Genomic DNA, 14,627 nt, shown 5'->3' with positions numbered 1-14,627 from the left:
CCCCCCCGCCCCTCCACCACCTGCATCGTTGGCCTGCATGGCTGCTCCAGTGAGGTACCTATTCTTTAAGGTGGCGCTTAATTAGCGCCGCTTCCAAGAGCTTCCGGTAGCGACCCCTCTCTCTTTTTTCTACTTTCCGGCTTTTCTCCGTCTCATTCTTTCCGGTTTCCCTTTGCTTTTTCCACTGGCACTATTGTACTCGCAATGTTACTGGGAATGAGGGGGAAAAAAAGTTGAGACTGAGAAAAAATGTAAATCGAAACTTGTTTTTTACACTTTCATTAAAATTTCTAATGAGACTAAATAATTCACGTTTAGCTTCAGCTCTGCGCTGGGGTGGGGTCTGAGGTAATTGGGGAGAGGGCGCAATGCAGGAGGCTGTGTTTGACGGGGATTTGCTCTGTATGGGGTGAGTTAGGGTAAAGATCTGTAAAGATCTGTCCAATTTGGCAATTAAATTGTGGGAGAAAAATTTGAAAAAAAATCATGAATATTCAGCGTCATTCAAATTATATTTTGCACAGAATTGTCATTTTCTTAAACATTCGTTGTTTATAAATCAGTAGCGATGTGGTAAAACGGTTTAAGTCGATTTTGACGGTTGACCAGTTTTTAGTGAATATCTCGGAATCTAAGGGAGATAGCTAAATTTTTGCCTAGACCTTTTTTGTAGCACTCAATTTTCCCTAGAAAAAAGGTTATTACGAAAAATTCATTATCTCCTTTAGATTCGGAGATATTCTTCAAAAACTCAACTGAGGGATAAGTCGACTTAAACTGTTTTACCACTTCGCTATTGAAATAAATTTTTGAAATTGTTTAAACTTTCGGAGACCTTATTTTTTCAAGCATGAAATTGATTCTGGTAAAATTATGAATATGAATAAATTTGTCACGATTCCGAGCAAATGATTTTTATGGTGGAAAATTGATTGTTTATAAATAATTTATGAGGACAAACAGTGAATGAAATAGGGGGATGCATTAAAAAATAACTAAATGCCCGTTCATTTGATCGTAATGTTTTTAAAAATGCGGGATGCTGCATGAAAGCCTCGAAATTCATGTTAAAAAAGGATATTTCATTAGGGAATACCTCAACAATGCGGACGAACGGACATATCAACTGAACACATGGACGACGAGATAAAATCTGATGAATAAAATTTATGTATGAATGAGTGTAGTTCAACTGCCGGGGGGTCGTCGACCCGGTGACTGTTTTCACATTGTTTTTGCGGATATTGTTAATCCAGCCGTGAGGTCGTCGATGACAAAGGCTTTATCCTGAAATTGATTTAAAAAAAATTGTTTCGATTGGTGAAATTGAACGGATTCTATCATTTATTTATTATTTTCGGATTGTAACTGTAGGTAATGAAGGAGATTGAGATGAGGATTATGAGATTATGGGAATCAATGGGATAAATATTTCATCAATCCAGGAAAGTTTTCAGACAAGAAATGGGTGCTGTGTAGCATAAAACAGTACGACAGCTTTTTTTCGAAAGAAAACAGTTTTCTCAGAAAAACTAAAAGTTTTTCAAAATAAAAGATTTCAATTTTAATAAAAATGAAACATTTTTAAAATCGGGAAAAAAATTAGAAAATTTACTTTTGGAGGAAGATTGATAAAATAATTGAAAGATTGCAATTTTTGGAAATTACGAGCATTTTCGGTAAACAATTTATAAACAATCAATTTTTTACTATAAGGATCATTTACTCGTAACAAATTTAAGGTTCAAAATTTTACTTTAATTTTAGAAATCGATTTCATGCCTAAAAAAATAAGCTTTCCGAAAGGTTGAACCATTTCAATTATTTATTTATAAACAACGAATGTTTAAAAAATGCTAATTTTGTGCAAAATTTTAATAACGCTAAATATTCACGATTTTTTAAAAAATTTTCTCACGCAATTTGATTTTTGACTAATTGTTTTTAATTAAAATTGACAAATTTCCAAACTACAACAAGTACCTGTAAAAAATCCTTGAATATCCTTAAGACATTGAATTCCCAATAAAAACATGAATATTCAGTACCAAATTGAAAATTCAAAGAAAATTTTACCGGAACATCACTCACTTCTATTAATTCCCACCGAATAATTGACCTGCTATTTTCAGTTCTCATTAATTTTCCCGTAAAACCCTGAATTCTCCTCTCCAAATTCCTTGAAATTCCAGCAGAACTCAACCGCCATCCAAAATTTAAAAAAAAATACCAAAAATTTCCGCCGACAATTTTCACCAGTTTAAACTATAAAAAAAAAATTTTCAGCACCGCGTTATTTAAAAAAAATTAAAATACTGTCAAAGGCCCCCTGCACGCTCCCCATATGCAAACTCAGAGACACCAAGGACGAAGCTTCCCCGGGCTCTCAAAGCCCAACTAAAACCAATCGTCCAAACCCGCCATTGCAACATCCAAAAGCCGTAATTACTCAGGTCACCGAGGGTCATCGTACCATTTCCATTATACACAGAACTTTAATCCCGCCTAAAAACTTTCCCCTCCCCCCTCCCTCCCCCTCGCCCCCTCCCAACAACCGTAGTTTCTCCACCGAGAGGAAGTGGCCATTTTTTACCCACGTTTAAACCTAACCTGAACTCTAAAAAGCTTCCTCATTCCAACGAGAGACTGGTGTTGGGTCGACACTTCTGGAAACTCGATTACTGAAATTTTTCCTTAATTTGCAACGAACCACGAGCCCAGACAAGGGCGAGGGGGTGCCTCCGTACGTTTTCCGCTAAAAGAAACGGCTTACGAAGTTTAAGTCTTCCTCGTTGGTTAAAGAATGGAGAGAGGGGGGAGGTTGGGGGGGGGGAGCGGGGACTCTGGGGATGAGGAACAACCTCACTATCGCCCAAAACCTTTTCGTCCCTTCTCCAACTATACACGTCTTGCAGGAAGTTTCCGTTGGAGGGAAAAAGGGTTTGGGAGATGCCGAGGTATTTCCCATCCGCTTTCACTCGTTTCATGTACTCGACTGCACACACTTGCTCTTTGTACGAGTGTACACGGTGATACAGTGTCTTGGAGGCTGTAAAACTTTTTGGCAGGGATTCATGAGACTGTAATACGCGGAGATCGCTGGGCTCTCGTGAGAGGGCACGTTAAATGCGTCGTAAATGTGGGGTTCTTATCCGGGTATTGGTGATTGGAGGGCTTCGGTACTTGCAACCGCGAATTCGTGGTAAATTTGATGGGATTAATCAGGGGATTGGGGGTGGGGACAATGTCAGGGCTCTAATGACTCAGTGATTTTGGTGAAAATATTGGAGAGCGCAGAGAGAAATCTGCAGTACAAACTCACGATTCGCTCACCAATTACAGAATTGACTCGGAAAATTTAAGTGAACGGAGAAGAATTTTTTAGAAAAATTCTAGTGCTAGCACGGGAAAAGAGGCGCAAAGTGATAGAAAAAAATTCCAGTGCTGGCACTAGAAATTTTATTGGGGAAAACGTGAATTTTTCCACGTATTTTTGTGAAAATTTCACAGAAATTTTACCAGAAATACCAAGAAATTTTGGCTTTACAGCACTCGAATTTTTCACAGCCGGTGGATTGTGATTTTTTCCAGTACTCGTACTAGAATTTTTCTAAAAATTTCTCTCCGTGTAAAATGACTTTTCCGGTCATTTTACAGTGATTTTATTCTTCAACTTTTAGGTCTGAATTTAAATCTCGATATTAACCGTTAGAAAACATTTTAAAAACATTTTAAAAAACTAGAAAGTTTACTTTTGGAGGAAAATTGATGAAATAATTTAAAAATTGCAATTTTTTAAATCACAAACATTTTCTATAAATAATTTACAAACATTAAATTTCCCACCAATTCCAATTACTTATTTACAAATAACGAATGTTTAAAAAAATAATAATTCTGTGCAAAATGTAATTTAAATGACGCTGAATATTCACGATTTCCTTCAAAATTTTCTCACGCAATTTAATTGACAAATTTGATGATAATTTAATCATCAAATTTTCAAATTCTAGTTTTTTAAAATTTATAATATGGTTTATACCAAACTCTAAAACATACTTGAATATCCATAATCCATAATACAATAATAGAATAATATAAAAATTTAAGAATAATGCGACTATTTCATCGCCTTCAAAAAAATTCATAACAAATGACTCATTTTCGGGCGCCCAAAGGGTTTTCTCCCGTTAAGCCAAGCAGTTTCATCGCGTTTAAAACTCGACAACACTAGTTTTGCTAAATAAATCAAAACACTTAACTGAAACTGTCAAAAACGTGTCGAACACGTCCAACATTACAACTCGCATTCAACGAAATTATCAATTTGCTGACATAATAATAATAAAAATAACATTACCACGTACATTTGATCCCCAGATATAGTTTTTAATTAAACTTAGAAAGCAGTTCGTTTTAAACAGCCAGTCGTCTCATCTAATTGCAGATTTCAATATCAGAGTAAATCCCGTAGCTGGTGAAAACGCAGCCTGTTGTCCAACCAGGGCACAATGCCGTCGTTTGCGGGAATGTTGGTGCTGTTTACGACAGGACTCGGGGTCCTTATGCCAGTCGTTAGTGGTGAGCTCTACACAGCTCTAGCTGACATGGAAGAGCTACTTGAGACCGAGTCGGTCCTCATTGACACACTTCATGGTTACATTAAAGCACAGGAGCAGAGATTGGAAACATTGAGGAGGTAATTACTACTTTATGTTGTCTGTTGATTGCATTTTTCATGCAGCAACCTGTCTTCTTGAGTTCACGTAAATTCAACAGGATGTGGTAATTAACGAATGCATGGGAATGCATTCAATATTACATATTAATAATTAATTTAAATTTTCTTTGCTAATTAAATAAAACTTAACAAAAAAAAACGGGGATATTCATAATAAAAAACGAAGATTCATCTGCTCTCAAAATTATTTTTAATGGCATTCAGAAAATTCTCATGAAAAATAAAACACCAACCCGCGGATTTTTTAAATAAATAAAAGTTAGAAGCGAAAGTTAACGCGAATTAATTCCCGTCGGAATCATAAAATTCCCTCAATTTTCCCAACAAGCAATCACTCATCGTTTTTTACAGCTGATGGATTCCATGCAATCAGCGTCATTATTAAATCCATGCGTCGGTTAGCATTCAAATAAAAGAAGAATATGTACCACTCATATAACAGCTGCTTTGATTTGAACATACGATTGATACGAGTGATATAATATAAATTAAATAATACGTATGTTCATTAATTACTGAATTCCATTAACTTGATTAAACGAAGAGATTACCGAGGAATATTTAAAAAACGAAAGTCAATTTATTCTTTAAATGGTTTTGAATATTTATAAAATTTTCGTGAAAAATAGTGCATCAACCCACAGAATTTTCAAATGAATAAATATTTTGGAAAGTTAAAACCCAATGATTTCCCATCAAAGCCGTAAAATCCCCTCAGTTTCCCCAACAAGCAATCAATCATCAGTTTTAATAGGTGATGGCTTCCATCCACCCAGCAAATAAAAGAAGAATATTCTCACCCACACAAAAGCTGCGGCAATTCGATATTCGATATTTGTGAAGGAGAATCCATCGAACCAAACACTCAACACAAAATATCGAGAAGACTAATTCCCAATATTCGAATCAATCCCGTCTTTTATATTCAGTGATAGAGATTTCAACCGTTGATGCAGCATTCGATTCGACGTACTGTTACACGAATCCCGCGGGATGACCCTCGACATGCAAATACATCCGTGAATAATGGATTATTTTTCGATATTTTTAAAAGCTTCTGCAGAAAAAACGAGGGTAAATCAACAAAAGTTCCAGCACAAGCGCTCGAATCAAACGTCTCTTTATTCGAAGTTCTTCTATTCATTTCCGTAATATTTCTGTTTGAAACTTATGAGTTCACATTTTCAATTCAATAAAAATATTTGAATTGCATAAAATAAATAATTCACTAATTCCGAATAAAATTGCAGTTAAATCCCCGATTTATTTGATCCAAGCAAAGGATTATTTCATGTCAATAAAGTGACAAATTTTCATTTTAAAAAATCATTGATGTGAGAGAATAAATGATTAATAAATGAATCAACAATAATTAACAAATAATCAACAAATAATACTTTACAGTCAATAAATTCTCTTTCGAAATTCATAAACTCGTATATATTTTCATTCCAATAAAAAAATTTCAATCGCAATTTAATCAACAATTTACGGGATCCAAGCAAAGAATCATTATACACTTTAATAAATTAGCACGTGTTCACATTAAAACAAATAATTTATTCAACACGAATAAGTAATCAGTAAATAGCAATACCCCTCAATAAATTCAAATTCTTCGAACACTTCGTCTCGACTAACCACTTATTCTCCAAACTTATGAACAACATTCTATCAACTTCAAGTTTTTGCATCCATATCAACAATATTTTTATTCAAAATTCATAAATCAATTTTTATTCTAATAAAAACATCCCAATCGAAATTAATTCATCAACTTATTCAACCCAACCAAAGGACCCTTACATTTCCATAAATTAACCCATGTTCCCATTAAAAAAACTATTTACCCCACGAACAAACCCCCACTCCCCACCAAAATAGCCAATAAATAACAATACCCCAATAAATTCAAACTTTTACCGCCCCACCTCAATTAATCACCGATTCTCCAAACTTACAAACAATATCCGATCAATCAGCCCTCCCCGCCTTAATTAATCAACAATGAGCGACGTCGATACGTAAAAAAATGGCGGTTAATGCCATATCTCAGCCTTAACATCGCCCCCCCCCTCACGTTTCCTCAAAACTATTGAAAAAGATTGAATGGAAGGGCCCTCAATAGAGGTAAAAGTTTCCTTCGTTCATTGGTTCGATCGTTAGAGGATATTCTCAAACCCGTCGAAAAGAGGGTACGGTTGCAAACGACATGGTAGAGCAGTGTATAAGCCGTGAAGAGTTCAGGACGGACGAGGGGGGGGGAGGGGGGTCGAGGGGGTCTGAAATAGACGGCCATTCAAAGTTACCGAATAGGCGATCGGTTCGCCTTCGGAGGCAAAATCCCCTAGGGGTTGTGTGTGCACTTGGTGCGAAGCTGTATTGCCTGGAATTCAACTTGGAACTTCCGGTTAAGGGTTTCGGCGACACTCATACACCCTCCCCTCCACCCCCCTCACCCCCTCTCATTCCCCCCCCCCTTTCCGTTCGCGCAACGACATTTAATGCATAATAGGGGAAGTCCTTTCGATTGCTTGGTATGCTACGATGAAATTCGTGTAGTGCCGGTTTGGCTCCTCCACCCACAGCATACACCCACCGTTTTCCCTTCTCAGGGGGTGGGGGGGAGGGGGGGGGTGATTATATTGCCAGTGGCGAAACCATGTAGGAAACGAGGCACGTAGCTGGTGGAACGTAATAATCGAGAGGCCGAACTTATCCCTCCCCCGCGAGTATTGCTCTGTGATGCGTCTATTCATCGCCAGAAACTGGGATAATTGCTCGACTATTTGATTATACTATTTTGCATCGCGATATGGCCATCGGGGGGTGATGGGGTGGGGGCGGAAGGGATTCGTATCTGTTGTCTGGGGGGCAGGGGGAGGGGGAGGGTATTGGGGTTTTCATTTTGGGGGTTTTTGTGGAGAATTTTTTTATCAATTTTGAGGAAGAATTGGTGGGATATTTGGGAAGGAAAATTGGGGTCGTAAATTTGTGGTTTACGGGGTTTTCCGAGATTTCAAATAAAAATTCGTGATGTTTAGGATTTTAGTGTCCGATTAGACTGTGAAAAATTTTTGTCTGAAATTTCCGGTACACTTTTTGGAAATTTTAATTGAAAATTCAGAATTTCGTGGAAAATATGAGAGAATAACCAGAAAATTCCGATAAATATATTCTTGAATTTTTAGGTCAGTGACAATGAAGGTGATTTAGGGGGAAAAAATAATGGAATTTCAGATTTCACTGAAAATTCAATGTAATTTGACACTGAATATTCATATTAGATTGGAAATTCAAATAAATTGAGGAATTCTCGTATTTACGCTGGTTAAAATTCTGGAATTTTATTGCATTTTCAGTGAAACCTGAAATTTCATGATTTTTTCCCCCTAAATCGCATTCAATGTCGTTGTTCTAAAAATTAGAAGTTAACTGTCTATGAAATTTTTTTTTTTCTAACAGTGTACCTAGATTTCAGATTCATTGTCAATTAGCTGTGGAAATCAATAGAATGCAAGAAGTACTCGGACATTCTCTAAAGCCAATTAAATGTACCATTGAAATCTGCTCAAATTGAGACCTTAAACTCCCCTTTCTCATAAATAAATCACCACAATTCTTCAATACTATTTTCAAAAAATTCGTAACTCCTAGAAAAATCGCAAGACTGCAACATTTCCATGATTTCATGAATCTGTCTCTAAAAATAAAATTCCCCAACGTATCAGAACAAAAAATCACGTCGTCTTCAAACCCCTAAACAATAAAACCCCCACAAAACGCTTCGCAATGCTCTGATATTAAGTACAAGCCTAAAAAAACAAAAGGTGTTCCCCAACCCGCACATTCTTAAAACCCCACTCAACATCCCAAAATCACTAACTGTCACCCAACTGTCAATAAAATCCCACAACAATTACCTCTCCATTACGACCTGACGATAATCCCTGAAAATAATTGCGTCGAATGAAAATTTTTAATTAGAAAACATAACGACACCCATGCAGAATTTCCTCATTATCCCACTAGTCATTACGGATCCCTCCGCTTTAACTCATCGAAGCCCCAGCAATTATAACTTGGCCGGCCTCGCCGAGGCGAAAAAAAAAAAAATTAGTCGGTGAAAACTTTAGTCACTGCAGTGCGCGCAGAATCCTCCCATTTAACCCGCAGCCCCCCCCATAAAATCGCCAACAATGCATAAATAATTCTCTAATTCCACTTTCACCCGAAGTCGTATAAGTAATGGACCCCTTATTCCTCGATCGCCGGGAATAATATGTTACCCATGTAATGCAGATTCATCGGACATGCACGAGATTTTTTATTACCCAAGCGCAATTGAATCCGCTCCCAGAATTTATCGATGAATTCTTCAACTATTGCAAACCCATCTCGCGCATAAAAAAGTGTATTTTATCCCTCTTTTGGCTTTCCTCTGCGTTGTAATTGTGAAACTCCGCAGGAAGTCCCTCGCATTGATTTATCGTTTTCACCCGTAGTTTCGTTGCAAAGAGGGCGAGGGGAGGGGGGAGAAAAAAGGTTTGAATAATTTTGTAAGTCTAGAAAAATCCGAATGCGTGAAGTTAAATCGCAGTGGAATATATTGTAGCTTTGAATTCCATTACCCTCGGCATCCTCGTTTCTCTAGCAACTCTTGTGCACACCTGGTAGTTCTAGTATATACGTGTGTTTAGAAGCGTGAGAGATGTAAAGTACATTTGCATTCTAAATGTATGCGGTCTCAAGAGCTCATTTTTCAAAAAAAAAAAAAACAGCTCCTTCAACATCTCATCCCTTGCGTTTGCGGGAATAAAAATAAATGTCATATCTGCATTGCATTAGGACATTCATATTCGGGTGGGCGATCATTTGGGCCCCCCCGTTATGCCCCCTGTGGGATTAGCCAATCAATCTGTGCTACACTACGACATTTTTTACTCCATTCTCCTGTCACTCATGCCAATTTTAACATAAAATGTTTTATTTCGTAAAGAAATAAATATTTGTTTCCTAAATGCTAAAATTCTAGTTTTGGTTTCTCCATAATAATACCCTGAAGGTCATTCATGACAATTTAAACACAAAATTATTTCAATAAATATTCGTTTCCTAAATATTTTTCGTTGACTTCTTTCTTCAAACGAATTAATGGAGTTGAATAATTAATGAATACATGGAACTGCTGGTTTATGCCAATGAGGGTTCATTCGTCCAAACGATTCTCACAGTCTCTTCATCATCAACATTTGTGCAAGAGCTTATTTTTCAAAAAAACAAATCCTCCGACATCTCATCCCGTGCATTTGCGGGAATAAAAATAAATGTCATATCTGCATTGCATTAGAACATTCATATTCGGACGGGTGAACATTTCAGACGATTTCAAAATAACATTTATAATAAATATGCGTGTATTATTCCAAATGTCATTCAGAAAAATTTTAATGCATAAATTTTTCACCTCCTCAACTCAAATATTTCTCGTTGATTTCTTTGTTTAAATAAATTGATGAATGTGGGATTTAGCGACCACTAAATACATGAAACTGTTGATTTACGCGAATGAAAGTTCATTCATCCAAAAAATTCGCATAGCCTCTCATGATTTTTTAAAGGAGTTTGTAATTCCTTTGGATTTTTTTAGTTTCATTGCGATTTCCATTCCTAAAATTCTGCTCTGTATAAAAATTGTAATCACAATCGACTCACCATACTACATTGACGTGAGCCATTTAGGAACGGACGGGTGAACATTTGAGACGATTTCAAAATAACATTTATAATAAATATGCGTGTATTATTCCAAATGTCATTCAGAAAAATTTTAATACATACATTTTTCACCTCCTCAACTCAAATATTTCTCGTTGATTTCTTTGTTTAAATAAATTGATGAATGTGGGATTTAGCGACCACTAAATACATGAAACTGTTGATTTACGCGAATGAAAGTTCATTCATCCAAAAAATTCGCATAGCCTCTCATGATTTTTTAAAGGAGTTTGTAATTCCTTTGGATTTTTTTAGTTTCATTGCGATTTCCATTCCTAAAATTCTGCTCTGTATAAAAATTGTAATCACAATCGACTCACCATACTACATTGACGTGAGCCATTTAGGAACGGACGGGTGAACATTTGAGACGATTTCAAAATAACATTTATAATAAATATGCGTGTATTATTCCAAATGTCATTCAGAAAAATTTTAATACATACATTTTTTACCTCCCAAACAAATAAACCTCCGTTTTTCAAATATTTCTCGTTGATTTCTTTGTTTAAATAAATTGATGAATATGGGATTTAGCGACCACTAAATACATGAAACTGTTGATTTACGCGAATGAAAGTTCATTCATCCAAAAAATTCGCATAGCCTCTCATGATTTTTTAAAGGAATTTGGAATTCCTTTGGATTTTTTTAGTTTCATTGCGATTTCCATTCCTAAAATTCTGCTCTGTATAAAAATTGTAATCACAACGGACTCACCGTACTACATTGACGTGAGCCATTTAGGAACATTTCGCTCATGTGGATCTGCACGGGAACGTAACCATCTCAATAGTGGCGACATGATTTGATCAGATGATGAGATTAGGATCCCTGTTCGCTCGTATTTCCACCCCGTATCTGGAGACGCGGCATCTTGTTCTCGAGTAATTACTTCCGTATCATTCTGTCATACCAGTTTGTTTGCGATGCTTCACTAATTTCACTTCCCTTTGGTAATTCGCGCTTTGATTATGGCTTAGTTCTGTGAGTGAATGCGAGTGATTTATTGACGTTTGGGGGGAAATTCTGAATGAGAGATAAAACGTTATTTTTTTTAATTAAAAAATTGAATTTTTCATATATCTTTAGCCATTTCTAGCTGAATTTTCCAAGGAAAAATCCTTGAAATGCAATTTTGTACTGGATATTACCAGTAAATACAACAATATTGTTCAGGAAATATTGAATATTCGTGTCATAACAGGGAATTTCCCCGGAATTCCATTGCTTAAAACAAAATAATTATTAAATTCTTTTAAAAGTGCATAACTTACAACTTCATCGTTGAAAAAAATTTAAATTTCAGATTCACGGAATATTTAATGGAATTTCAAATTTTTGGTCAGCAGTAAGAGGAGAATTTCTAAATTCAATCAATTGAATTTTCCAGAATTTTTCTGATGAATCCTAGCAATTCAAGTTTTTCTCTGAATTTCCAATTAAAAGCCAATTAAAAAATACATTTATCAGATTTTTTCTGAATTCTTTCAATTTCAGTACAAGAATTAAACTGAAATTGACAGTTCTCCTTCATTTTTCCCTAAAACATTGTCTTTTCAATTCCAAAAACCCTCGAAATTTCAGTGAAACTAACACGATAAAAACCCCCAGAAATTTCCCCAAAAAAATTGTACCATTTGCCCCCTCATTTGCCCCCTCCCCCGAAAAAAACTCAAAGCACTATTGGAAATTCATCGAGTCCGTTCTTCCCCGGCGTGAAAACCCCCAGAATTCCCATTATTTTCGAATAAAAATTCGATAATTGCTCACAGTACGGAAAACCACTCGCAGCGACCCTCGTCGGGGGAAAAAAAATCCAATGTTACCGACGAAAAAAAAATGCACTGAACGATGGGGTTATAATGAAGGATAATGACTCGATGAACGAGCGGTACAACCCATTGAAGCGTCAATTACTGGATACGTGTGTCTCTGACAATGTGGCCGAAAGCGCGTGACTAATTAGGAAACGTGCTCATATATTGCTCCGCCCCCTCGCTCTCGTCCCCATGCAATTTTCGAAATATGGGGGGGGGGTGGGAGGAGAGGACGACGAGGAAGAGGAACAGGAGGTAGTTGAATTTGTAATTTATCGGCGGTCCATGTACCGGAGGATGAAACGGAGAGAAAAGGTGGAGGGTTTAGGGCGGGGGAGGGGAATCCCCGATAGTCGTCACGTATTTGTGTTTACCCAGGTGCAGTCCGGCGTATCTTTGTGGACGCAGGCAACGTCAGCTAGGTACCACACACACGAAACCTCACTGGTGTACCACTTTGGCTGGAGAACCACCCGGGCGGTGAGGGCGGGAGGGCGGGGGGGGTGATCCTATTGGATACCAGATCGTGGCATCAGCTTATCTGCTGGTGACGTAGGCCCTACCACCTCTATCTATCATTCACCGTGTATATCCCCTGCACGCATCACGTCGATACAATTAAACCCGTTGTGTTTGCATCATTGGGAATCAGGGGGGGTTTTATGATTTAATCGGAATTCATTCGCACTGGATCAATGTCTGGGAGATAGGGGAGTGAATGGATATTTGTTCATCGAGGTTTTTATTGGGGGTTTTGGTGATTACATCGTTAGGGGGAGGGGTTGGAATTTATTTCAAGGCTTGCGAGGGCGGATTTTGGAGGAAATGGTTCAGGGAATCAGACATACGCAGAATTTTATCAATTTTTAATGAAGTTAAAGTGTAATTGGCAATTGAATCTCCAGATTTCGAGTTGTTTTGTCAATTAAAAAATAAAAACGATAGTTTAGTTTGGATGCCTTTTAAGAAATTTAGAAATATTTGCCCAATAGTTGATTTATAATGACATATTTTCGATTATTTAATTCATAGAAAATTGAAAATTTTAATTAACAATTATTTTATTAATTTCCAATTTCAACCCAAATATTACTAAAACTAATGATTGATGCCGACCTCTGCACGGAATTATTTTTGTTAGTTTTGGAATTTTTAATTTATGATGATTGAATTTTTTGCGGATTTTGTTATTCAAATTTTGGTGAATGTTTAGAGTTAATTCTGCAGGGAGACGATTTGTGGTATTGGAGTCACAATTTTTAAGTTTATGTGGATAAATAAGACGTGACTTTATGCTCTAGCACGGAAAAAGCAATTTTCTTTCGTCGGCGCTATCAATATTCCGCTCTGTCCCCGACATTCCATATTTCATAAATAATTTTGCATGAATATTCAGTGCTTCATGAAAAATATAGGTCTGTCTGTTGAGAGGTTCTAGTAAGAGCCTGAAAGTTCGGAGATGGGCTTGAATTTAAAAATTTTTTTATTGGAAAATTCAGGTAGTAATTTTAAATGAGTAGTTCAGACAATAATCTCATGGCTTTCTACAATTTTCTACCTTTTCCCCAGTCACGCAAAATTGAAATCGAAAATATCATGGAATTTTTAGGAAATCTATCCATTTTTCAGCACCAAAAATTATCTCAACTAAATTCGAGGAAACTTCGTCATTCGGAAATCTTGAATTTTTGAATAAAACAGACAGCTTTCACAAGTTGATAATAAAATCGATGACAGCTCTAGATTTTATTTCAATCATTCCGTAGAAATGAGAAAAAGTTAGGTCAATGTATTCTTCAATTTCAAATTAATTGAAAATTCCTAAATGTCATTTTCACCAATATTTGCACCGCAAATACATGTTTTGCTAATCACTATTAACGTGTCAATATTTTTCACTATAATAAATGAATATTGGGAAATTGCCATTTTTTTTAATAATAAAAAAAAATTATTTATTTAATCAGAAATTACACTTGAATATTTTAATCATTCAATCAATAATGCAAATGAATTTCGCTCCATTATTGATCGAAATAAAAAACACTTCATTTTTTATTTCCGTTTCTCATTAGAATCGCAATGAAAAATGCATTTGTGATAAAATCATGATTCATTTTTCTTCATTAACCATTGATTCTCTAATGAAATACTAATAATGCAAATTATTTACCTGCCGATCTGCGCTGGAAACTCTTTGAATCCCCCCTAAAACTTAAAACTTCCTGAGGTTTTCAGTCATCCGAACTGCCCCACAACTTTCTCCTCCTAAAACAGCCCCCCCCCCC

At 36.3% G+C, this 14,627-nt stretch overlaps 1 protein-coding gene across 1 annotated transcript in view; it reads left to right on the top strand.

The window, feature by feature from the left end:
* Positions 1-14,627, top strand: part of LOC107040268 (prolyl 4-hydroxylase subunit alpha-1) — a 115,822-nt gene that overhangs the window by 84,163 nt on the left and 17,032 nt on the right. The window contains exon 3 of the mRNA XM_015260286.1: positions 4,448-4,699. Within this exon, the coding sequence (XP_015115772.1) occupies positions 4,512-4,699 (188 nt within the window). The 5' untranslated portion in view covers positions 4,448-4,511. The remainder of the gene's footprint in view (positions 1-4,447; positions 4,700-14,627) is intronic.

The sequence above is a fragment of the Diachasma alloeum genome, unplaced genomic scaffold (genome assembly GCF_001412515.2).
Source record: "Diachasma alloeum isolate Michigan unplaced genomic scaffold, Dall2.0 Dall_scaffold_00326, whole genome shotgun sequence".
Classification (NCBI taxonomy): domain Eukaryota; kingdom Metazoa; phylum Arthropoda; class Insecta; order Hymenoptera; family Braconidae; genus Diachasma; species Diachasma alloeum.
This window is presented reverse-complemented; position numbering and strand designations above follow the sequence as displayed.